At 56.1% G+C, this 26,546-nt stretch overlaps 1 protein-coding gene and 1 long non-coding RNA gene across 2 annotated transcripts in view; one reads left to right on the top strand and one right to left on the bottom strand.

The window, feature by feature from the left end:
• The window catches only part of DSCAML1 (DS cell adhesion molecule like 1), a 92,486-nt gene that overhangs the window by 64,166 nt on the left and 1,774 nt on the right, over positions 1–26,546 (bottom strand). The window contains exons 2-3 of the mRNA XM_086861499.1: positions 19,941–20,258; positions 17,511–17,657 (exon numbers count right to left, since the gene is read on the bottom strand). Of these exons, the coding sequence (XP_086717625.1) occupies positions 17,511–17,657; positions 19,941–20,258 (465 nt within the window). The remainder of the gene's footprint in view (positions 1–17,510; positions 17,658–19,940; positions 20,259–26,546) is intronic.
• LOC147649497 (uncharacterized) lies at positions 10,519–12,424 on the top strand. The gene is made up of 3 exons (XR_015278861.1): positions 10,519–10,681; positions 10,864–10,949; positions 11,411–12,424. It is a non-coding gene; the product is annotated as an uncharacterized LOC147649497 (long non-coding RNA).

Below are 26,546 nucleotides of genomic sequence, written 5' to 3'. Positions count from 1 at the left end.
GGACAGCGGTGTGGGGACACAACAGTGATGTGGGGACACAACAGTGATGTGGGGACACAGGACAGTGGTGTGGGGACACAGGACAGCGGTGTGGGGACACAGGACAGCGGTGTGGGGACACAACAATGGTGTGGGGACACAGGACAGCGGTGTGGGGACACAGGACAGCGGTGTGGGGACACCACAGCGGTGTGGGGACACCACAGCGGTGTGGGGACACAGGACAGCGAGTGCACTGGCTGTGGCTGGGGACTGTGGGGTGCTGGGCAGGAGGGGAGCAGTGGCAGCACACAAAGACGGTGGCCTTGGGAGCTGGGCTGCGGGGACACACGGCAGAGGGGCCGGAGGAGAGGGAGGCAGCCTGTGAGTGCCGTGACCCGTGAAGGAGCGGCCCAGGGAAGGCCCCTCGGCCACCCACATGCTCGCTGTCAGCTCCACGCAGGCCGCGGCCCTGATGCCTTCGCCTCCCCCTCGCCAGGCTGCCCGCCGGGGATGGAGGGCGATGCTCGGGCACGGTGGCACACTCTGGGGAGCACCTCCCCGTGCCCACCGGCCTGGGGACACATGGGGGACACCACATCCCCGTCCCACTCCGTCCCCGGCAGCCCCGGCTTCAGGCGACGGCTCGGTGCCAGCGGCAGAGCGCGGTCCTACGGCAGCGCTGAAATACGGCACTGGGAAGTCCCCTACTGCTCCCTGTGTAGCATTTTATCTTAATAACATTTTATCTTGGATGACAAGCCTGTATAATGTGGTTTAAAAGCCACGGCTACGCTGACACCAGAACAGGGGGAAGGAAAAAAGCTCTTTTCTCCCGTCTAATACATTTGCTGAGGTCACAACTTGCCAACCTCTCGCTGTATCTCGCTCGCCAAGCTGGGAGCTGCTTTGTAGAGCGGCAGGAGCTCAGCCCTGCTCCTCCCTCCCGCTCAGGGTTCCAGCTGTAAAGGCTCTGGCTTTCTTTGCACTTTTGGCTGGGGGAGGACTTTTCCCCCCCTGCTCTGTGCAGTGAGTGCTGGAGCCTTTGAAGGGGGAGCTGTGAGGCTTTGCTGCGGCCCCAGGCTGGCGGGAGGCTGAGTCCCACCAGTGACCTGCCTGTTCCAGGGGGGCAGGTGGAGCCACCTGCACCAGCAGCACAGCTTTTGCACGGCCCAGACTGCCTCCAACATCACACTGACCATCCCCGGGCCACCATGTGGACCGCCACCCCTGCAGAACCCAGCCCTGCAGCACCCAAATTCCCCGGGCACGGTGTCCCTGCTGCGGCAGGCACCGCAGCGATGCTGCACAGCATCGTTAGCGAGACAGCTATTCTGGTCTAATTGCCAGTGGTTCACAGCAAACATGGCAGTCTGTGCTCGGAACAGAGCCGTGGAATCACGCTAAAGACAAAGGATGCCCAAAAGAAAGAGTGAAAATTGACATTAAACCGGAGAGGGGACAGCAGCACACAGCTAGGTTGAACTTGGGGAGGGAGAAGACACTGACCCAGCAAAGAGGGTTAAGCTCTTCTTGTGAGAGCTAATTTAAGGTCAGGTAAATCCTGCTGACAGATTATTTTTCACCTAAAACGTTCAGATCGGTGGTGCAGCCCTTGCAGCACAATAGGACCTGGAGAGCAGCTGGAGGAGCTGCTGGAAGCGCCCTGGCTCAGGCTGGGGGACAGGACAGCCCTGTCCCTGCCCAGGACCATGAGCAGAGCCCTGCCCGATGCTGGGATCCCCCTCACACCAACAGCAGCCAGAGCAGCCCAGCAGCCTCAACACCCAGGCAAATCCCAGTGGTGGAGCCCCAGGAGGGACGGGAGTCCCCCCCCAGCCCAGGCTGTCACTCTGTCACCTCTGCTTTGCTGTGACAGACAGACAAGCCCCAGCTCACAGGACCATCAATTATTCACACACACTATTTCTGAATATTGATGTTAAAAGCAAATTCCCGGCTTGCCCCTCGCCTGCACCTCCAAAGGGATTTCCACACCACGAGGACCCAGGTTCCTGAGGAGCCACCAGGGGAGGGACACATGGAGGGACCAATGCCACCAGCACTGCTCTGGGGTCTCAGGGTGGGATAAGAAACCCCCAGGGCTGGGGAACATCCCATCCCTCTCCTGAGGGATTCAGCCCAGCTGAAGGAGCAGGGAGGAAGGCTCAGGGAATGAAAGGATGTGTCTGCCAGAGACAAAAGGAGCTTGCTCTCCCCCTCACTCATTCACAAGAAAATATTTGTAAACAAATGCTTCCTGCTTGTGTTTATCCAACTTTGAGAGATTTCAAATGGAAGCCTGCTCCCCATACCGTATCATTACCCTTCATTATTGCAATTTTCCAGGCTTTAGGTGGCTGGAGAGGGAAAACACAGGATAATGCACAGCTCAGAAAGCTGCAGGAAGTTAAACTGGGAGAGAAGCAATCCCAAGCAAGCCTGTGACACCAGGCCATGGACACGTGGTGGGCACTGACCATGCAGACCCTGCATCCAGGGCAGGCGAGCGATTGTGGCCCTTTGTGCCAAGAAAGAACAGAAAAGCCACGGACACCTTGACTGGCCCAAAACACGGGGATGCTCCAGCTGGATGCTTCTCCAGGCTGGAGCACCTCACCCAAGCCATGCCAGCCCATCCTTACACAAAAAATCCCTCCTCCCTCGGCCTAAAGGTGCTCTGGTGATGTTCTGAGTGCCCATTTATCATCAGTATGTGCTGGAACAACCAAAGCACCGCTGACAAATGCCGAGAGGAAAGGAGAACCCTTGAAACAGGGAAGGGCTCCAGAAAGAAATCTCATTTGTAGATCATTGCCTTGATATCTCAGCATTTTTTACTTCACAATTCTGTTTTATATAGCCCTGTTTATTGCACTGATATCTCATCCTGCAGATTCATCTCGGATCATCGTTAAGGTTCCTCCCCAGCTTGCAGAGATGCCTCTGCTTATCGTAAAACTCTATGTTGAAATTTCTGATTAATTAAAAGCTGTAAATTGCAAAGCCAGATGCGATAACTCACATCTTCACCCTTCAAAAAAAAACAACAAAAACCCCCAAAAAACCAAAACCAGGAAAATGAGGAAAGTGTGAAAGTCTCTTGGTTTATAGCGTGGCTGTCCCCTGAGACGGGGTCAGCCCAAAGCCACGTCCTGACCTCCTCCCTGTGACCGTGGCAGGGTGCCCAGAGACACCTGGCAGAGAGGCGATGCCAGAGGGGCCCCAGGCAGGAGGGGAGCCCCAAAGCCACCCGAAATTCCATCTGAGCGAGCTCCGCTTGCAGCCCGGGCCATGCCAGCCCAGCCCCACCACCCACGCAGCTGCGGAGAGGGGACAGACGCCATCCCCCCAGGGCTGGGGACGCTGCTCCCTGTGCCTAAGGACACTCATGCAGCCGTGACCACCATCTGCTCGCTGGCAGCACGGGCCAGCTCGGCTCCAGCGCCACGGCATCGCCCCGGGCACAGGCACCGCGGTCAGCCCTGCTCCCAACACCCTCCCTAAAACCACCTTTGACACCCCTGAAACCACCCTGAGAGGAGGAAGAGGAGTTGTTTCCTCCTGTTCCCCCCATTTCCAGCTGCCCCCAGCTCTGCTGCAGGTTGGTTTGACTGCTCCTCTCGCTGCCCTCATCCCTCCCCTCCTGGGCACTCCAGGAGCAGGGCAGGCAGCAGCACCCCTCCCTCGCCGAGCTCCCACCCTCTGCAGATCTCTTAATGCATTTCTTGGCCAAGGGTGAGGAGATTAAACACTCCGTGGAAGGCGAGCTGACACAAGCTGACAGACCTGAATCTTCTGCACATGCATAAGTGCCAGTCCTCATCACAAGGATGCTCATTTGCCAGCCTCGTACCTATCACTTGGGCTGGGAGTCAATCTAAATAAAGCAAATTCACTTGTTCTGAGGGGGAGAGGGAGTCGCTGGGCTGTCATAAGGTTGAACTCAGCTGGCATCACTCTAAAGTGGAAGGTGCTGGAGGAGCAGAAAGCAGAGGGTTTCCAGCCTCTCAGGAGCGAGGGGAAGGGAGTTTTGCTTTGCTGGAAAGCAGCTGAGCCAGGAGAAACCATCAGCCCCAGGCCCAGGCTGCGAGGAGCTGGGCTGTGGAGTCACAAAATCCCAGGATCACGGAGGTTGGAAAAGCGCTCTGAGATCATGGGGTCCAACCTGTGACCTGTCCCCACCTGGTCACCCACTGAGTGCCACATCCAGTCCTTCCTCGGACACCTCCAGGGAGGGGCACTCCAAACCTCCCTGGACAGCCTTATCCATGTGCCAGAGGTGAGACCAGAGCAAAGCCTGGCACGTGGCTGACTTCTCCTGCTCACCTGAGCCAGGACAGCAAATTTCACCTTATTCCACTCTGACACCCAGCCCAGCTTCCCCCAGAGACTCAGAGACTGCTTTGGGTTAGAAAGGACCTTAAAAATCATCCAGTTCCACCCCCTTCCACCAGAGCAGGTTGCTTCAAGCCCCATCCAACACTTCCTGGGAAAGAGGATCCACAACTTCTATCCCTCTCCTTCCCTCCTACCCTCCAGTGCTTGGTTGCAAGGATTAAGACTCATTTCCAATGAAGTTTTCATTATTTTCTGCTCTCCTTCTTTATTCCCCAACTCATTTGCATTACAAAAAAATTAAACAAAAGCTGCTTTTTTGAATCTCCACTCATTACTCCCATTACATTTGTTAACATCATTATCTTCAGCTGAAGATGGCAACTATTATCAAATGTTGCAGAGCTGCTGCAGACCTCTTGCTATATTACTCTGGAAAATTGCTTTAATGCTTATGCTTTTAGTGGTTTGAAAAAACCAGCTATAGCATTAGAAGCCATAAAGAAGATAAAAAAGTGCATCATTCGATAATACGTGCGTTTTTCCCTCTTTACACTGAAATATAAATACATGGAGGTAATGCAAGATGCAAAAGCTCTCCCTCCTCTTCAGTGATCCAGCACGGATCCTCTGATCTGACCCTCATTCTCTCTCTCCCCAACACTTTCCTTCAGGAAAAGTTATTACGATGAAAGTTGGGATCATAAGGAAACAACTCTAAAGACAGAATAGTTTGATTTTTCCAGATTTTGGCAAAATGTTCCTGAAAAAGGAGAAATGCCCAGGGCCTGGGTGCTGAATCCCTGGATTTAGCAGGGAAGGAAAGCCCCAAGGGACAGAGCTGCAGGGCAGGCTGGGGTGGCCCTGGCAGAGGGATGGGGGTGAGGAGGGGTCTAATGACAGGAATATTGTCTCAGGGTCCTTCTGCCTCCCATTTCCAACTGGACAGCACCACGGACAGCCCTGGGAGCACTGGGAGCATCCTCGCTCAGCCTGGCTCAGCTCGCTGGGAGGGCGTTTGAAGCAAGAAAAGAGGATCAGAGGAGAACGAGCTGAACACGAGCGTGTGGAAACTGCAGAGGCAAGACTTGGCAGGGCAGAACGGAACTGGGGCTGGGGCTTCCAAATCTCCCCTCCAAGGAAATGATGAGTCCCCAGGGTCACCAGGAAAAGAAATCAGACAGAAGAAATCCTTCCCTGTGAGGATGGGGAGGCCCTGGCACAGGGTGCCCAGAGCAGCTGGGGCTGGGAGTGTCCGGGGCCAGGTTGGATGGGCTTGGAGCACCCTGGGATGGTGGAAGGTGTCCCTGTGGCCTGTGCTGGCCCTCACCCAGGCCATTCCAGCTCTGAGGATGGGACAGCACAGCTCAGGAGCTGGGACCATGCATAAACCCCACTCCAGCACAGCCAGGGCTGATTTATGGCAGCTGCAGGAGAGGTCAGAGCTCGATAGGCTTTCATCGATCAGTTAATTAAACCCAGGCAAAACAAACATAATGAACGCAAAAATTTACAGCCCCTGCCATGGGTTCAGGTGCAGCTGGAGCTCAGCCCACCCATCTCCTCTCCTAACAAGCCAGGGCAGGCTGGGCTTTTGAGGGAGACCAGGACCCCGCTCTGGAAGGGGCAGGATGTGCTGCACTGTTACCTGGAACACAAATAATCCTCCTAAATAAGAGCAAACTGCCCAAAGTGAGGCAGCACGGAGGTGCTAAACCCTGGCAGGAAGGAGCCCAGAGTGTGTCTGTGGGCACAGGCCCAGGCACGCTGGGAGGGTGGCACATGAAGTGTGACACCACGGTGACCTCTTTAACCACGTGCAGAACTCACAGCCCCTGCTGCAGGCCCACGCTTGGTCACCCAGCCCACCAGACCCACACAAAGAGATTGAAATTATCACTTTGTTTTCCATCAGGCTTTTGGTGTCGATTTAAGCTGCCCAAACAAATAATTACGGTCTTATCTCCATCACGCAGCAGCATTAGCCACAATTCATCATTTTTAGCTTGTTTGGGGCATTGTGTATATTTGGATAAATAAAGAAGGAACTCAGCCATTCCCATTTCATAGGACCTGGCATTGCAAGATGTGCATTGGGTTAAACATGCTCTTGAACAGAACCCCAATCTCCAAAGAACTCTGCAGCAAAGAGAAACAAGCCTGTGTTTTTAACAGCTTTGGGAAATGAGACCAGCAGATCTGCAGAGATGAGGTGCACAAACGATGCTCAGTGGGGGCACACAGGGGTGTGGTCCTTCCCTTCCCCAGCCTCAGGCAGGAGATCCCCTGCCGGATTTCCAGCTGTGGTCATGCAGCTGCAAACTGCAGCCAGAGCCCAGAGCACTGGAAGAGCCAAAACCCAGCTCACCCGCAGAGCCAGGCCGGAGTCAACTATAACTCACAGGCAGTTCCCAGATAAGACACGACAGGTTATGCCAGAGCTCTGCCAAGAAAGATCACGGAGATGATTATGAAGTTAATTCTTGACACCGGCGGGCGCGTGTTGTCCATCCAGCGTGCGCAGCAGCCACGGCTCCTGTTCAAACACCGGGACGTGCCAGCATGTCGGATCGATTATACAACAGCGAGCGCAGGGAGCAGCGCTGAGCACATGGAAATGGTCCAAGGTGCAGAGAGAGTTCACCTGGGGAAGGCAGCAATCGCCTCCCTGGAAGGAGCTGTGTGGCTTGAACTGTGCCTGGCAGTGGGAAAACCCACCCAGACACCCACAGCAGGGCACCTGATCGCCAGCCCTCACCCAGGAGGTGCTTCCCAAGCCCTGCTGCTTGTGAGCGCTCGTGCTGTGGCACAGCTTTGCTCCTGGGATCCGCACGAGTGTGAAACAAGCTGTAGAAACACCGGCGCCGCTCGGGAGGCGGCTGTGAAACCACAGCGCCAAAGGCGGCTGCGGTGCCAGGCTCGGCACCCCAAGCTCCACACACAGCACACGGAGTCCCAGGGACATGGAATCCCACACCAGGGGCACCTGCAGCCTGCCCCCAGCTCCTGCTGCCCCCAGCACCCTGCTCCTCCCCGCTGCAAAGGAGAGCTGGCTTGCGGGGAGCAGCGGCTCCAAGCCATCGCTCGGGGGCTGAAGCAGGGTCTGGTGAATGCAAAGCTGTGACCAGCACGGAGTTTTCATCTCAGCCACCACCAGAACTCCCCAGAGATGGGGAAACATAGACCTGTCCTTCCCCTTGCTCCCCAGGGATGGGGAAACACATCCCATCCTTCCCCTTGACCAGCACAGGGATGATCTCCGTGCCTGTACCACCATCTGCTTCCCCAGCCCCATGACAGCATTTACAGCCCTGCACAGTGCCAAGCTCTGAGCACCAGGCTGGCTTGGGCAAGAGAAACCACTTCTCCTCAAGCTGAGACTGCCTGTGAAGGGTACCCCTCACTAGGGATGCCTGGCACGGAGGGAAGAGCGGGCACGGGGAGGATGGGGAGGGGCGACAGCACTCAAGCAAAGAGGACCCAGCTGGTTGTGACATGCTCAGCCACAAAAAATTATAGTTTTAAAGCTGCTTTCAGTGGAAAGACCCAGAACAGGCAATGGAGGCTCTGGAAAGGAATATTAAACACTGCAGAAATAAAAGGTATTGCTCAAGAGAAAACATAACAAGGCTGAAACCCAGCGTGGTGCAGCCTTCAGATGAAATGGAGATGAGCTGCGAATGAATTGCTCCCTCTTAAGGGAATTTCTGGCTTTTTAAGGAGGGAGGGCACCCCCGTCCTTCCCGAAGGGTGAGGGTGGGGTGGGGTGCCAGAGGTGCTCTCCAGGGCCTGTGGAAGCTCCCTGCCTCATCCTGCCAGGGAACACAGCTCCCACTGGGCCCTGCCATCCTCACCATCACTGGGAGGGCCAGCTGGGCACCATCCCACCCTGGGGAGGGTCTGCATGCAAAAACAGAGCCCAGGGCTCAGGGCACGGCCTGGAGCCTCTGCAGCACAGCCTGGGGAGGGTGGGCACAGCCCCAAGGCTGCCAGAACTCCAGGGGCGCTTGGACAACGCTCCCAGGCACAGGGTGGGATTGTTGGGGTGTCTGTGCAGGGCCAGGACTTTGATGGTCCTTGTGGGTCCCTTCCAAATCAGAATATTCCACAATTCTGTGATCCCCTGCAGATCCCCCAGGGCTGCACGGGTCCTGCCATAGCCCAGCCTCTCCACATGCCCCATTTCCTGGTGACATGTCACACGAGAATCTCAGTTTCCAGTTAAAAATAACACCAGTTTCTAACCCTCGAAGGTGCAGAAAAACGTGACCTCTAAAAATCCCGAAACTGAAAGGCAAAGCAAATGAGTCCCAAATTTGTCTACGCTATAAACGTCAATTTCTTTTTGAAAGAAATGAATGTTTTTGATGAATGTTTTCTTGAATGCCTGCTTTTGGCAGTGCTGCCATCTGTGAAAAATCTCTGCCACGCTCGCTATTAAGATTTCATTTCCAAGAAGAGCTCATAGCTGCTTTAATAAATGGTTAAAAGATTGTCAGGGGTCCAAAGGGCCAGCAGCTTGTTTACCACAAGTGGCTTCTGTCACCAAGCAAAGCACCTTTGACTGATAAGCTTAGAGCCCGCCAGATCACATGCAGCTTCCTCCCAGCCCTCAACGAGCAGCACTTTGAGAAGCACTTTAGCAATGTCGGGCACTTAGGAACCTAATCCCTATCGACTCTGAATGAGATTTACAGTCCTGAATGGGCAGCTCTGCTCCTGGGTCACGCTGAGCCTTATCCAGGCTTCACTCCACGTCCCCCAGCCATGGAGCGGCCTTTTAGCACCACTCATTGCCAACAAGCACAAACCCTCACCCTGCTGAGCCCCTGGGGTAGCACCAAAATCCTTCAGAAGGGGCTGAGGACACATCCAGCAGTCCCACCCCACCAGGCTGGCACCAGGGGGGCCCTGCAGGCTCCAGACCCCGAGCAGCCCACCCCTCTTTAGGGCTGCAGACCCCACGGCCGAGGGCAGGGACCCCAGGAGCCTCCCCTGAGCCTGTCAGCACATTGTGAAATGGAGTCCTGAAACGGCTGGTGTATTTGTAGATCCTCTGCGTGACTGAATCAAGAGGAACAATAAGATCTTTTTCCAGATTCGGCAAACATCAGTGTAATAAAAAAAATTAATTATATGCTTGAACACATGCACCAGAGCAATGCCCTGTATTTTCTCCTAATTGTTCTCCAAGCCTTGCAGAGCCACATTTAAATAAAAATGAAGCAGTTATTTAAACCGCAATTAAAGATGGAGCAATTTATTTTTAAACTTGAACTATCGTCAGCAGAGCAGGAGGGGAGGGAGGGGGGCTGCACTGGGACCCCTGGTGTCACACAGGGCAGATTCCACTGCCCACTGGAACCACGCTGCTCCAAGAAGGAACAAGGCAGAGACTTCCAACAGCCCCACAAAGGGGTGCTGGCTGCTCCCTCCCCATCCCACAGGCCATCCCTGACCTCACAACCCCGGTGCTGTCACACGAAGGGCGAGGATTTGGGTTGTACCCCCTGGGAAGGCTTAGCCCAGGCTCCACAGCCAGGAGCAGCTCCTCCCCACCATGGCTGCGGTGTTTTGGGAGGCAGCTGCACCACCAGGTTCCTTCCAACCAGGTTTTATCCAGCCAGGTGCCCATCACCACAACCCTGGGTTCTGCACCCAAAACCCAGCCCTGGGTGCCACGTGTGCCATGTGTGCCATGTGTGCCACGTGTGCCATGTGTGCCATGCCTGGAGCAGGGAGCATCCTCGACAGCAAGAGGTGGCTGGGAGGGAGCTGGGGAGGGAGGGAGGGAGGAAGAGCAGCAACCACAACAAAAACCCACCCTCTCTTTTCATAAGACAGCAGAATTTATCAGCCTGCAGCCCTTCACATCTGTCTCCTCATACAAAATGAAAGAGGCTTTGAAAAACAGAGGAGATGAAATAAAGCCGTCTGTGTGAGGAAGCTGGCATCTCTGCCACTGTCACTGTCACCATGGCAGGAATAATGACCGTGATTGTTTCTGCATCTGGGGATGTGCACGGCTGCACGGGGAGGAGGGGGAGGAAGACGCACACCCACACCACCCCCAGCCCTGTCCACGAGCCCCCAGCCTGCTTTGGGATGAGCTGGCCCGGCACACCACGAGATGTGGTGACTTCAGCTCGGCTGCAGCTCCTCTCCCTCGCAGGCCCCGGGGGCAGGCGGCTCAGGCTCACACAAACATGCGGTTTGGGAAGAGGTTTGACCTGTACAGCTCTCACATCACTTGGCTTTGCTGTAGCAATTACTGCCCGGGCAGGCTGCACTCCCGGGGGAGACCTGGGGCAGCAGGGCAGGAGCCAGCAGCGGCTTCTCTCTCGTGGATGACATTTAAATAGAGGTATAAAAGGACAAAGATTGGGGCTGGGTGGAGAGCCTGCACGTGCCAGCAAACCCATTTCTCAGAGCTGGCTCTGGCATTTTATTGGGATGATTCTCAGGGCTGTCCTGTGCAGAGCAATGAGCTGGATCTCAGTGAATCCCTTCCAGCTCAGGATGTTCTGTGTTTCTGTTCTCTTCTAGGATTTCCAAGCGGATTTTGGAGCATCCCAAGCCCAGCAGCCTGCAGAACACTCCAGGAAGAGGGGTCACTCCCAAGAACCCCTCAGGTGAGGTGGCCCATGGCTGATCATGGGTTGCACCCCCATGCAGAGCCCCCCAGCCCAGCAGCCACATTGTCCTGCCCAGTGCATGCAGTGCTGAGCCCAGCCTCAGCCTGAGCTGCTCCAGTGCCTTACAGAAACTCCCATCCCAGAGGATTTCAGCTCTCCACCAGCAGGCAAGTCTTTAAAATGCACAAAAGCATTAGAATTTGGCAAGTGCCCTGTGACCAGGGAAACAAGAGCACGGTCCTTGTGATTCTGCAAGGACCTGGATGCTCCAGGCTGGGTTCCGGGGGCAGGCAGGAGGGTCCTGGGTTCAGCAGGGTGCACAAGGCCCGTGGGACTCCAGGGAAGCCCAGACAGCTCTAAGGTACATCAGCCCCATGGTCCTGCTCACATCACTCCCCTTCTCCCCATGCCACTAGTGGGGTGCTCAAGGAGAATTCCCTCTTGTCTTCCTGTGACAGGAACAGTGAATCCCAGCAGGCAGAGTCACCCTGGGACTCAGGAGAGCCAGCAGACCCTTCCTCCATGTGTCCCTCCAGCTGATCTCCTCCTCCTCCTCCTCTCTGCACTCCAGGAAGAGATTCACAGCCCACCTGCCTCCCGTGGGATCTCCAGACCCTCAGGCATCCATCCCATCCCCAACTCGCCGTTCCTCCCTTCCCTGGGGGCTGGAGGAGCACTAAAGGCACAGGGCACAGGAATCCTGCAAGTGTCAGCATGGACGGGGCTTGGAGCCACCTGGGAGAGTGGAAGGTGTCCCTGGCCATGGCAGGGGTGGGAGGAGATGGTCTGAGGTCACTTCTAGCCCAAACCATCCCATGACTCTGCGATCCCTTTCTCTGCTCTCAGCCAAATCTCCCCTTTCCTGCAGACGCTGCCACAGCGCAGCGAAAGCTGCCAACAGCTTGGGACAGCTCAGTGTCCCCAAATCCCCAGCTGGGCCCTGCTGCAGGGCTGGGGAGGCTCGGAGCCAGCGGATCAGGGCTCCAGGAGGTGACACCTCGGCGCTGGCAGCGCCCGGCTGCTCGCAGGCTGCTGTTTACTTGTTGTGGTCCCTGCGTGTGCCGTGTGTGCATGCGTGTGGAGATTGTCTCCAACGTGACTCTGCATTATCAGGGCTATAATGAGTCCTTGTTAAAGTGGATTTGATGGAATAATTATATTCCAAAAAAACCTGCGGGAAAGCGCTCTCCCCTCTTAAAGGGCAGGATCATCAAACGTTCTCGCCACATTATTTGCAGTCACACCTTCTGCTGCATCTGCTCCTTTTAAAATCTCTAACTCCAATCTGATCTGAATATATAAATCTGAATTATCACAGCAAAAGGAGATGTGCTCACACCTTTTTTTATCTGTTGCCATGGCGATTAGATAAAATTCACGCCAAGTCTCTGGGGAAGGATGAAATGATTTCAGACAGAATCTCACCCCACTTGGTGAGAATAACGCCTGGAGCTACTTCCCTCTGTAACAGGTCTGGGCACATGTCGCAGCCAGAGAGGGTGGCAAGGGGTGGGGGAGAAGCCAGGACACCTTTGGAGATCTGGAGGCCGACAGGGGAAAAGGTTTTGCTGTCCCCGCAGCCAGGGAAGGACAGGACGCCGCTCGCTCCCATCACATCAGGCGGCTCCGCGCTGCGGCTCTGCCCGGCCCGGCCACAGGCGACAAAAGCCGAGTGAAAAGGCCGAGCCTTGTGGCCAGCGGTCCCTCCGGAGTGCCAGAGCGGGGATTTCTCCCTGCACACACCGATGGGAGCAGGGCAGGCGGGGGCAGCCGGCTCCCTCCTCTCTCCGCTGCCAGCCCGCAGGTGACAGCGGGGACACGGCAGCGGGGTGGCCTCGGGCCAGGCAAGCTCCAGCTCACGGCTCCTGCCATAAACCAGCCGGGGCCACACCACATTCGGGCCGAACCCACCCAAAACACCAACCTTCAGCAAGCCCTCTCTGCCCCAAACCCCCCCGCCATGCCAAACACACAAACAAGGGCAGCCTCTGGCCTCGCCGTGTTTATTCTGTCCCAGCTTTTCCCCAGGAACGGGAGCCTGATGTTCCCCAGAATGAGCCCATTGACACAAGGACAATGCCAATTATCTGGGTCCTGGCTCTTCTGCCCCCTGCATCATTCCCAACTGTGCCCCTCGGCAGGCAGCACCCGCCCAGGGGGAAATGCTGTGCCCAGAAACCCCAGAAACCCAGAAACCCAGAAACCCCAGAAACCCAGAAACCCCAGAAACCCCAGAAACCCCAAAACCCAGAAACCCCAGAAACCCCAGAAACCCCAAAACCCAGAAACCCTGAAACCCAGAAATCCATAAACCCCAGAAATCCAGAAACCCCAGAAACCCCAGAAATCCAGAAACCCCAGAAATCCAGAAACCCCAGAAATCCAGAAACCCCAGAAACCCCAGAAATCCAGCCTCCTGCCTGGTCCCTGTGCCCACCACGTCCCGGGATGGATTACAGTGGGATTTGAGTGCAGTTCCACTTCTGCAGTTTCAGAGGGAAAAAGCGCAGCAGTGGCGAGGTGCAGCAGAGGACAGCGAACATTTCTGGGGGATCGAGGGGAAGCTGCTGCCCTTTCATTGCCCACACCACTAAAGAGCTGCTGAGAGGAGTTTAAGGACCCCAGAACCAGCCCTGAGGACATCTGATGATGGGACAGAGAAGTCCAGGCAGGTCAAGTGAAGCTCCCAGCTGCAGCACCACAAACAGATTAACTCAGGCAGAGATATTTTGGAAACTCCTGAAAGGCTCAGCCCACAACACAAACACCTCTAAAACTTCACAGAACTCATTTTTTTTTTATTTTTTTTTTTTTTCAGCTCCTTCCTTCTGGCAAGCTTTACGTTTTGCTTTCCAGAAAAAAGGCTTTGTGGATAACCAGTGACTAAGTACATCCTCATCTGCAGAGCCCTCAGAGGATTTGTATTAGGCTGGTGACAAAGGCAGCACCCTTAGAAACGCTGGTACCTTGACAAGTGCTCCATTTAGATTTTTTCCAACACAGCCTATCAAGCACACAACACTGAAGCAGCAAATAACAGCTCAGCTCTGGGTTTTCCAGGCTGGTAAGGCTCACTGCCTCCAAATCCCACTGCCCTCGCCAGCCCCAGGGCTGCTTTTCCCACTGCCACAGCCTGGGCAGGCGACATGTGTGCCCAGCAAGGCACAGCTGGACACAGTGACATCCCTGAGGCAGCTGGGGGACGCTCTGGGTGCGGGTCCACGGGCACCTGTGTGCTCAGAGAGTCGCAAAAGCCAAGCAGTGCCCAGATGAACACCTTGCAACAGCTGAGGAGGGGCTGAAATCGCTCAAACCTCACTTTGTGGTGTCAGGAGTAGCTCCCCGTGTTGTTTTTGCAAACTGCAGCTGGACAGGCACCCCAGGAGTGCTCACACACCTGCACACTGCCACCACCACAGGAAATAATAATGAAATAATGGAAGAAAAGCTGTTTACAACATCAAGTTCTTAAAGCATGTTCCAGCAGGATTTTCTCACTCCATGGAAAAGGGGTGAAGGATGTGTAAAACTCTCTGCTGGGCTGCTGTGCTCCCAGCCAGCACCTCAAACACACACCATGATGCACCAGGAGCAGCTGAGTTTGAGGTGTGATTGTCCCCCCAGGCCCGCTCCTGTCACAGCTGTGTCTGTGGCAAGGCTGGAGCACGAGGCAAGATTGATTCTGATGTGAGCACCAGCAAGGCAAATGGGTTTTTGAAAACCCTGTAATTTCTCGGCAACCCTTGACTTCTCTAAACACACGGCAGCACAGTCAGGTGGGCACTAAACAAAAATGAGCTGCACTAATGATGATTTACGTGCGGGATAACCTGCCATAAAGAGTTTATCTTTGATTTTGGGGTAGGTTACGGTGTTGCCAAGTTAACCAAACAGCACAACTCATCACCCAAGCCCTGGTGAGGGAGGCAGCAGCTCCAGCTGGGCTCTTGCCAGCGTGGCACCACCAAGATTCTGCACCCACCAAAAGAGCAACAAGGTTTGGCTGGAAAAATGTGAGAGGTTGAGAGCCCTGTAATCCAAATTAATTAAAAAAAAGATGATTCAGTCATAGAATTAAAGAACAATTTGTCTTGGAAGAGACCTTAAAGTCCATCTTGTTCCTCCCCCTGCCATGGGCAGGGACACCTTCCACTGTCCCAGGGTACTCCATGCCCTGTCCAAGCTGGCCTTGGACCCTGCCAGGGTTGGGGTAGCCACAGCTGCTCTGGACAACCTGTACCAGAGAAGAATTTCTTCCTAAAACCTGAGAAAGCTCACAAAAGGTTCCCCCCAGCCACGGATGGAGGCAGAGGTTGAGTCCACAAGAGCAGCCCCAGGGGAAACACTCGCTGCCCCTATTTCTCAGCTGCAGGTTTGGTTGGGGGAAAGACATTTACTATGACAACAGTCACTTAAAAAGAGCTTTGTGCCACCAAGAAGCTGGATGGAGATTTTCCCTGCTCTGCACGTCAGGACTGTTCCTCCCCTGCCGCACCTCGAGCTGCTGGGAAGATGCCCAGCCTTCCACAGGGAGCACTAGAGCAAAGTTTTGGGGAAAGCAGCATGTTTGGCGTGCTGGAGCCAGCAGAGAAGGGCACTGTGAGCACAGCTCAGGTGCTGCAGTCCTGGCACAGCCCTGCCCTCCTGCACGGCCGTGTCACAGCGGGCAGCGCTGTGAGCAGCAGGGACCTCAGCACCACACCCCAGCCCTCCTCACCTCCACCCCCTTCCCTCCCCTCATCCTCCTCACTCAGAATCAGGGCAGATGCAGGGGTTCAGCAGAGGTCAGGAAAAAACATATTTTTGGTAACAGCAAAGCCAATTTTAGCTCTAACACACCAGCAACAACAACAAAAAAAAAGCTTCAGGCAGATACTATATTTGTAATCCAACGGCAAAACATGTTTGCTTGTGTTGACTCTGCACTGTAACACAATTTATATGTTCTGTCTTTAGGGTAATTATTGCTTTAGAATGTTAAAATCGTTCCACCCTAATTAAATCATCATATTAAAAAATCCACTGCCACAGCAAACTTGGGAACAAGTCTGGTTAAGATCACGCGAGTGCACGGATGCTCAGTTGGCAATCCCGCTGCTGAGCCCGCTGGCCACACGGGCGCCACGCTCCAGAATCCCAGACCAAAGGATTCCCAAACCACGGAGGAAACAACAGCCCAGGCTGTCCTGCTGATGGACCTCCAGCCCCTCTCATCAAAGGCAGCAGCCCACAGCGGGCAGAGCATCACCTGCATTGCCCAAAATGCATCAGGAGCAGCAGGTGAGCAGCTCAGTGCCCCAGGGATGGGCACCAGGATCTCCTCACTCCCTCCCAGCGCACAGAACCCCAGCTCGTGTTCCCACATCCACAGAAAGGCTGGCAAGGGCACGGTGCCAGCCTGTCCCCTCCAAAGGGTGCCTGCCCAGGTACCACCAGCAGGCACCTGCAGGCACATGGGCTGTGCTGCCTCAGCGCCCTGGCCTCACTCAGGGGGCACAGCCCACCAGCAAGAGCCACCACAGCCCCCAGGAGAACAGGCCACCCCCTTCCAGGTGAAGCACTTTGCTCCTCCAGCTCCTCCTGCCAGCCCCAGCCCCGCTGGCTCCGCTCCCCGTGGCAGCGCTGAGACGCGGAGGAGCACCGGGACTTTCTGACCTGTGAGCAAATATCAAGCGCAGAGCACTCACTTTGGGCAAAATCCTTTAATTCCCTCTGGATCCCCCAGGGAAGCAGTTATTGATTGCTTTGCTAGCAGCTCGCACACGCTGCGCCGGGCAGCCAGCGCTGCCATCGATAGCGGCTCCGCGGAGGAGCCACGGGGTCACCCCGGAACACGGGGACACGGAGCTGGCCCCAGGCTGTGCCCAGAACCTGCCACAGCCAGGCAGGAACACCTGCCAAAAAATCACAGGGAAATACCTGGGGGAAAACTCCTGGGCCTGCAGAGTCCCTGTGCAGAGGTGAGCGATGCTGTCCCTGGCACAGCCCCTTCCCCACGTGTGGGGGGCAGCTCTGAGTGGGATTTGGACCAGGCTACGAGGCAGGGACATGGGACAGGCAGGCCAGGCAGGTTCCATCACAGGCAAAAGGGAGATGATGGCATTTTTACCAAGTTCCTTTCCCCATGGTCAAATCAGTTATGAAAATTCACAGGGAAAGGCGGAATTTCGACTGGAGCATCATCCTGACAAGACAAACACCAGCCCCAGGAGTCAGGCACGGGTGGCACAGGCAGGTGCTGTCCCTGTTGCCCAAGCACCAGTGCCAGGTACCCAGTGCATCCTGCAGAAACCAGGACAAGGCACGAGTGCTGCCAAAATGACACAGAGCATCCCTCACCCTAGGGACACATGGCCAGAGCAGCCAGGAGACCTGGACACCACACTTCTGCTCACACCAGCAGCGCTCTCCAGCCTGGAGCTGCAAAATCACCAATAAAAGCCTTTGCTGAGCAGCACAGGCACTGAGAACAAGCCCAAACCAGACCCTCCACGACAGCAAATGTCACACATGGCAAAGCAGGTCAGATTTCCAAGAGAACAGGTGCACATCTCTTACCTGGGATGATAGAAACGGTGTCTTTCTCCCAGGATACAACGCTAACGTATTCCTGCACTGAAGAGGGGATGAGGCACTTGAAAACAGCCACGTTTCCACGCATCGACCTTTGGTCCTCCACCCGAACGGTGTACGGTTCCCTGAAAACTGTGGAGGAAAGCAGATGGTTGGTAGCATGACAGTGCTGGAGGAAAACACACTTCCTTTTGCTAGAATCCCACGTTTCCCAAACAAACCAGCCCACCCAGCCACACGCTGCTTCCTTCCCAAACACCTTCCCGGGAAAAGGAAGGGATTCTCCGCAGGGGAACGCGGTGCCAGGCTTGGGACAGAGGGACATCTGGCCCAGGTGCTGCTGCTGGGACCTGCCCTGGTCCCCAGCGCCACCTGAGCTTGCCAGACTCAGTGTGGGGACCAAGGATATTTTGTAGCTGTAATGTGCATTTCACCTCTGGATGCTGAAAACACATCCTGGGAGAGACAGCCCGTGGGGCAGAGCCTGGGACCCTCCTAAAGCCACTGCAGGGATATTTAAGGGAAGGAGATGACAAATTTCCCAGCTGTGCCACACGTTCCCAGCGTGTGCCTATTTCCCAGGGAGATGCACATCCCTCTGACAGCTCCGTGCTGCTCCCTGGACCAGCAGCAATGCTCCAGGAGCACCCGCTGGGTGAGCTGGACCCACCTCAGCCTCTCCAGCAGGACAAAGAGATGTCACCAGCTCCAGCAACACACAGACCACAAACTCCTGAAATTTAAGCTCTTTTTTTACTGTGACAATAACTGTGCCCTGTAGGACATGGGCACGATTGACACCACAACAAATGCACGTTCACTCTGTCATCTGACGGCTGGCCAGAGCAGGAGCAGCTCAACAAAGCCCTCAGCAGCCTCAAAAGGAAGGTGTTTCCCTGAGTGGGAAGTCGCTGTGGGCATTGTGTCCCACACCTGGCACAGCTGAGCCAGCAGTGGGAGCGTGGCAGCATTTCCAGCCTGGCTCCCTGCTCAGAGATGTGCCACGAGGGCACGGCGAGAAGCCGCCGCGGAAAGGGGCTGTGGAGCCAAAGCAGATTAACCAGCAAAAGCTTCCTTAATCACCTGGAGCTGAGGTTTATTCACAGGCTTTAAAGGCCAGCAGGGACCACGAGGAGCATCCTGGATGTTCCCTGCCACCATGAGCACCGCAGCTGGGAGCAGACCCTGGGCACAGCCCCACTGTGTCCCTGACCTGTGCCAGCCCCACAGCCAGGGCTCCAGGCTTTTCCTGCCTGCAGGAATAACCCCCAGGAGGGGAACACCCAACCACACCCAGCCCACTCAAACCTCTCCCCTGGCTGGAGAAATCTGCTCCATGTGGTCGCCTACAGCTTTCCCAAGACTCCAGAGGTTTTTTTTTTCCCCTCATATTTTCAGTTTCTGCTGCATTTTATTTAATTGCTTGCTTTCTCCAGCTGTAACTGGCTCTCTGTGCTGCACTGCCATTGGGAAGCACTGGAGAGTGACTGGGATGTGGGATGGCCAGGAGGGAGCAGCAGCTGGGGAACGTTCCACAACCATTTCCACTGCCAGAAATCCAGGGCAGCTCCAGGAGCTGGAGACATCCTGGAGACCTCACTGGATCCACATCTCCTGCTAACAGAGAGGGGCTGAGCTCCCAGCCCAACAGCAGGGACAGTTCAGTCCTGGATGGAGAGGGGATGAGGGCCAGGATTCCCTCTCTGGGATCCCAGCAGAGCCAACCCCGCCGTGCCCACATGAGGAGAGCAGCAGCTCCACATTTACTGCACCCCATCTGCTCCTCCACCATGCTGTGGTTTATAGGTAACCTGAGAGTGCTGGTAAATAATTCACTCTGCAGAAGGGGGTTAATACCAATTTACTCCACAGTACAAGGCATTAAAATAAAAAACCCTGTAGTCACTTCTGTCACGTTCCCTCTGCTAGCCCCACTTTTAATAGGTTACATAATGAAGCCATTCCTGGGCTATTAGCCCTCCTCAGCCTGGTCAATAATTTACTATAATGGCTTTTGGAATCAGCTCTTTGCCATATTCCTCCTTTTTATTTATTTTTCCTTTTTTTTTTTTTATTTTTTTTATTCTTAATAAGCCTTGGCAAGCTGAGGCTGGGTGCTGCAGTGGAAACTGGACTGTGGGACACTGAGGGGGACCCCAGCATGGCCAGATGTGGCCCAGCCCCTCCCACAGCTGCGAAAAGCCTCTGTAAGTGCTTGGGTGAGACCATCCCGGTTCAAGGGGAGAGGAACTCTCCTGCCAGCCGGCCGCAGCCACACCGTGTTCTCCAGACACCCGACGCTCTGCCCTGCTCCATCCTGCTGCAAGAACCCGACGCAGCAGCCCTGGTTCTGCACGGGACGGGCAGAGCAGGGGGAAACCAGCCCCTGGTGCAAAGCCCACAGGGAGCTCCTACCTGCTTTAACACGGATATTTGGGCTCCTGATTTTGCCAGCCGAGTTCTCTGCGGTGCAGAAGTAGTCGTTGTCGTGGATAAAGCTATTGAAGGCTGATGGCGAGAAGGGGTAGAGCTGCAAAGTCCCATTGGCATGGACATGCCGGATGTGGGGCACATCGTAGATGTCGTCACCTGTGGCCAGGTACCACCGAAGGACGGCGCTGGGTGACCCTGCTGCCGGGCAGGGGATCACCACCCCCACTGTGCTGGAGAAGGTGACCTGCTGCAGGGAGTCGTTCACAAAGTAGAGGCTGGTTCCAACATCTTCAGCGTGTGCTGTGGACAAAGCAGAGGCCACAGTGGCGGGGGGGTCACTGCAGGGATCACCTGGTGGCACCCAGACCCCCCGAGCCCTGCGTGCGGCGGAGCAGGGGAACGCAGGAGCGTCCCTGCACGCCTGGAAGCACACAGGCCACCTTCACAGGCCAGCGCTCCTGCTGCCAGCATGGATCAGGCATCACAGGCACCTCGGTGGCCAGCCGGGGGCTGTGCAGGCCCATGGACACCCCAGGCAGCCCCCGAGCCTTCCCCAGGGTGCCTGGCTGGCCCCGAGCACCCAGAGCCCCGGGGACACAAGCACCAGCACTGTTCCTCCTGCCAGACTCGACATTCCGTGAGCTCCCAGCCCGGAGCAGCCCCAGCCAGCAGCCCCGAGACCCCCAGCACAGCAGTGCCAGCACACCCAGTGCACATCACTGCCAGGCAGGGCAGACACCTCCCCTGCCACCCTGCCACCGCCTCTGAACCAGGAGAGGGGCTGGAAAAACGGGATCAGAGCTGCTCCTCTCTTCCAGAGCCACAGGGAGGGAAGCCCAGGCCCACCCTGCCCTCAGCCTGAGCTGCTCCCGGGCATCCCTGCACCATCCACACGGGCCTGAGGTGGGTTCTGGCCACAGTCCAGGCAGAGCTTGTGGCCACCTGCACATCCAGGAGCAGCTCTCACCACTGGAGAACAGAACTTCCCTTCTTGGGAAGTAGGGAATGGACCTCCGCACCCAACTCCTGCGGTCCCTCCTTCCCGCTCTCCAGGACCACCCCTTCCCAACCCAAGCCAGCAAAATTGGCTATAAATAAGGATGAGGAGGGCCCCAGTCACTTAGATCCGCTTTCTTTTTTTAGCTGCACTCTTTCCAAGTGGGCGGAAGGACAGGGATCTGGGAAGGGCCCTCGGCGGGTGTATTAATAGCTGCGGCTGAGCGCACGCCCGTGCTGCCGCAGAGCCAATAAGCAGATCAGCACCGTGCCGCCGGTTCACAACGAGCCACGGGGGACCCTCCCTGACCTCGATTCCTTAACTTGGGGAGGAGGGGACGGCAGCAGGGGGGAGAAGGAAAGCCTCATCCGCACGCCTCGGCTCCGGAGGCGGCCGCTTGCCCTGGGAAGAGCCGGTTGAGTGGCCATGGTTGCTCCATCTCCAAGCCAAGCTTCTCCAGCCAAGTGTCTGTCCTGCCTCGGAGCTGGGCCACCAACCCAATCCTCAGCTGGCTCAGGATGGGACACCCTGAGACACCTCAGCCCTTCTGGGAGCAGAGTCCTCTCCATCCTTCTCCCAGCTGGATTACAACCTCGTGCCTCTTCCAGCATCTTACTCTTGCTCCCTGTGAGCGCCGCTGGGAATCATCCCCAAAAATGACCGGGTTTCCTCCTGTGCCCGCTGGGAGCCCTCTGTGCCACAGAAGGGATGAGCTGACAGCGAGGTCCAGCTGTGCCACCACACAAGACAACCAATTTAGAGGTCACGAAATCATCTCCTTGTCTCCCTACTCTCCAACTCCCTGTGTCCACACACAGGTGGAAGGAGACAAAGCCATTTATTTTTCCTTCCCTGGCTGACAAGCACCAAAGACGGACGGACAGAGGAGCAAAGCTCCAGCCGAGCCTCTGCGGAGCCACGGGGCCACCGCTCGGCCCTGCAGATGTCATTTTGTGACATCTCCAGGCTGGTTTGTCGTCGTGAATCAGCATTTCCCTTCATCCCAGCAGCGCGGTGCTTCTCCCAAATACATGAAAGGGGAAAAAAACGCACATTTGCAGGCAGAGGAAGGGAAACAAAGCCTGCACGAGCAGCACAGAGCTATTTGTGGCTAAGCCTGAGCTGAGCAGAAGATGGCTGGAGCCAGGGCACAGCAAAAACCACCTTCAGCCTGGCTTTGGACCAAGGACACCCGGCTGTGCCCCGTGCTCCATCCAGGATCTCTCCCCAGATCCCACATTACAGCTTGGGAAAGCTCCTGGAGCACCCAGAGCCGAGGAAACATCTTCATCCTTGGCAGCACCAGGAGGGTTCAGAGCTGGACGGGTGAGGGGCTGGGGCGAGGAGTGGAAAAATACCTCATAAACAGGGAAATTCAGATTACCCATAAAGCTTTTTCAGGTCAAAGGGGGAAAGGGATTTTTAATAGAAAATGGAGGTTATGGGATTGGCAATAGTTATGTGACAGACGTATAGAGTTAAATCCCCATAATCTCCTTTACCATTTAGCATTGAGCACCATCCTAATTCCATGTTTCATAAAACTGTCTCCAAATCACTGGGAGAGATTAAAAATTTAGAAATAGCACAGCAATATTTTTAAACCAGAAATCACTGCTCACATCTGGTCAGATGTGCTGACCCTAACCTACATATCGAGGGCATTAATTCACATGAACCTGAAGAGAGGAGGCTGGGGGAGCTGAGATGGAAGAGTTTCTGCTGGGAATGCAGCCTGGAGCCCAGCCTGGCTCCAGCTGGGAGCTGCACCGAGCCCAGCACAGGGCTGGACACTGGGGCTGCCTCTGAAAGGCAGGTGCTTCAAGTTATCAGAGCTCAATCTTCCTAAATTGTGGTAAATTACAACCTAGAGGTATTGAAATATTAATATCTCTATTCGAGCTGGGAGAAGCAAGTCATTTTGCTATCATCCCTGTGGAATATTTACAAGCCTCGGTGGCTGGACTTCCCAAACTCCAGCACCTCCAGTGACACAGCAAAGCACTGGGCTGTTCTGCAAGCAGCTGCTTGCTCCAGAGAGGGGCCACAAGCTGTCCCCAGGATGTGTCACCCTCTCTGGGAGAGGTGCAGGTGTGTGTCCTGCCCAGCAGCACAAAACCCCCCAGGGAAGAGCCCATCCTTTTCGAAGGAGCAGATTTAGCAGCAGTCTCAGACAAGGACCGGCTTCGTGCCAGCCAGGGCTTTTCCTCCTGAGATAAGAGGCTTTTCCTGCTCTCCGTGCACATCCATCACCTGTGCTGGCAGCACACAGCCAGCCCCGAGCCCACCCAAAGCCAGTCCCTCAGAGCTGAGCACGGTCCTTCAGCTGGGTGGAAACAGAGCCGGGAAAATGCTGAAGAATTGGTGTTTGAAGGGGGCTGGTGCCATGCCCTGGGCAGGCACCGGACTGGAGCTCACATCTCCCCACTGGCAGCAGCTTTTCTGAGACCCTCTCCCTGATGCTGGTGGTCTGACCTGCCCACCCCAGCGCTCCTCCAAGGCTGGTGAGGAGCCACCAGGGCTCTCCCCAGGGAAATCCTCATCCCTGGGGCTCCAAAGGGGCTGGAGGGGCTGCCAGGGTTTCCCCAGCCCCCGGCTGAGGCTGCGGGGATGCTGAGGAGAGCAGCCGGCTAATGGCCACCTCGCAGCTCATTTATTATCCTCAGTAAGGGTGTTTGACACCTGCCCTGCTCAAGGAGAAAGGGAACCCAAGCCTGGCACGCACCAGGCTGGGAATCACAGGTAGGTGGCAAGTCCTGGTCCTTCCTCCGTGCTGGAGAGAGGACAGTAACTCCATCACACGCTGCCTGCACGTTCGGAACAGCCTCCCTGGATCGAGCTTCCCCCAAATCCTCATCCCAGGACACCCCCAGCAGCCTCTGCTAACCAAGGGAGTGACCCTGGGGCTGGTGGAGCGAGATGTGGTGCTTCCAAGCACCCTGGAAGGGATGAGGAGGGCAGCAGCCGAGGCTGGTCCCTTCCAAGGGGAGCTCAGAGGTGCCTGGGAGAGCAGCACATCCTCCCGGGATGTCACCTCCCCACCCAAAGGGTTAAAGCCATGATTCCCTCACTCTGTGCCCTTCAGGAACCCGCATCAGGGGGGTGGAAGTTGTGTCAGGAAATGCCAGGCAGGGCCTGGGGCGCTCAGCTGGTGCCCAGCACGATGGCAGGGATCTGCCAGAGCATCTTCCCTGCCCTGGCACTGCGATGTGGCTGCCACACGAGTCCCACCCTCCCTGGCAGCACAGCCCCTCTGGCTCGGGCACCACGGTCCTTCCAGGCCCGACAAAGCAAAGAGGGAGCAAAGGAGAACCCGCCTCTGGTCCTCTGTGGGTGAGGGCATGGCTCAAACATGCTCCAAGCGCCTGCTCCTTAATGCATCTGCATGGAAATTAGGGCCTGAACCACCTCCAGCGATTACGACAGCACCCAGGCTGAGGCTGTAACCCTTGCCTGGGAAAAAAAAAGCTCTCCCGGCTGGATTCCTGCTTGCTGAACCTCCCGTGGCATCTCCTGACAGGTACCAGCCCCACCACACCATCCACACAGGGGATAACCCAGAGCTGGACATCCCCCAGCCCTGCCCCACCTCCCGAGCCCCCCATCCTGGGGACCCTCAGCTCTGGGGGTGAGCAACGAGCCCAGGGACCACAGGTGAGGGCCTCTCCCTCCCCTTCCAGAGCCCAGCTCCGTGCCTTGGCCACGATGAACACAACGCCTGAGGTCCCAAGGGGACATCTGGTGACATTTCCCAGCCAGAGTGACAGCACCGTGTCACCAGGGAGGTCAAACGAGAGGGCACGAGGGGTGGGCAAGGGGACACACCAGAGGCCACGCATGCCTGGCCCCAGGCTCCCTCCCCAATGGCCAGGCCATGCTCCCAAAGCATCACAACCCACTGGGCGGCTTTGCCAGGTGGAGACCAGGGTTCCCAGCATGCAGCCGACGGCAGAACACATCTGGGCCAGCTCTGCCAGCTCCTCACCTCCTCCCCGTCCCCTCCCAGCCGTGCTCGCTCCCCTCGCAGGGCCAGGAGCCGCCGCAGCCCTTCCAGGCGCAGCTGGGAGCAGGCAGGAACGCCAGCCTGGAAATGGAATTCTTGAATGTTTGGTGGAGCTCTGCTGGCGGATGATGGCGGCGACACGCAGCCTGCGTGCGCTGGGGGATATTTCTGCGGGATCCACGAGCGGGGAAAGGGTGACTCCCAAACCCAGGATTATGTAAAGACGAAGCGCTGGCTATAAGGAGATTTCAGAGGCAAGGAACGCTCTGCACCCAGAGCTGCCACCGCACGTCCTCCCCGAACAGCAGCACCGCGACGGCTGCAGCGATGGAGCGCCGTCCTCCTTCGTGCCCACCATGGAAGTGGCACCCATTCCCGTGCTGCCTGCCTGCCTGCCAGGTGCCTCCGTGGCTCAGCCTCGCACGCTGCCATGTCACAATTCCTGCCACAAACACACTTCCAGCTTTATTCTTGCCCACGGCTCGCCAGCTGCTCCAGAGAAGGACGGAGGGCTGCTCATCCATCCCCTCCCAGCACGGGGCTGAGATCCCAGCACCCCAACACCGAGGTGCTGGAGCCGCCCCAAGCCGTGCCCCAAGCTCCCAGGCAGCCCCCAGCTCCAGGAAGGGCTGTTCCACAGCACATCCCTGGCACTCGCCCCTTGTGCAAGGCACAGCCTCTTCCTGCAGAGGACAAACACCAGGAACATCAGGCTTGCCTTTCTCCACTCCCCATCCCAAGGCAGGAGCAGCCCAAAGGCCATGCCAGGCGCAGGTAAAGGCTCCGGGCGAGCCGCCATGGTGCCTCCTGGTGCTGGGAAATTTTGGCAGGATAAACAAGCGCCGGGCACGGCGAGGAGCTGAGCACTGCAGGCTTCTCCTCCGTGCATTTAATGAGGTTTCCATGTTTCATTTCAGAGACAAACGAGCGCTGTGCCACACTGGGGGGCCGAGATGGGAGAGATTAGAAACCGCGAGCTGCACCGTTCGCTGCGCCCAACGCGGGAACATCATGTAAATATAATGCCAATATAAATCAGGCGGCAGAGCCATCCAGAGCATCACGCAGGGAGACGCTTCCCTGGCTCCCAGCCTCCCAGTTGTGACCAGTCCGTTCCTCAGCGCACCGCTCGCCTCCCCTCTGCCTGGCTGCTCTCCCTCGCACTGCCAGACCATCTTGCTGCTCAACTCTCAGCTTGCCAACCACCTATTTCTGTTTATTTTATCAACAGGGGCAGAAATAAGCAGCTACAGCCCATCAAGGGAATTCTAAACTTCAGGGGTCCCTTGGATCAAATGTTTATCTGCTTTCGGTTTCTACTTGAGCTCTTGTTCTACAGCAGGAGCACGTTAAAAGGATGTGCTTCGATGCCCAGAAATATTAACTATCTGAAAGGTTTATCATGCATTAAGCAATTCATTTTTTTTTTATCCTATTATTCTAATGAAACTTCCATTGTATTGCTGTCCTCTCTCTGGAACCGCTTCACGTTAACACTTTGCATCACCAGGACTGTTCGATGCTGAAGATCTCTCTTTTTTTTTTTTTTCTTTTTTTTTTTTTAAGAAATAAAATGTAAAACGAGGCC

The sequence above is a fragment of the Cyanistes caeruleus genome, chromosome 23 (assembly GCF_971803275.1).
Source record: "Cyanistes caeruleus chromosome 23, bCyaCae1.hap1.1, whole genome shotgun sequence".
Taxonomy (NCBI): Eukaryota; Metazoa; Chordata; class Aves; order Passeriformes; family Paridae; genus Cyanistes; species Cyanistes caeruleus.
This window is presented reverse-complemented; position numbering and strand designations above follow the sequence as displayed.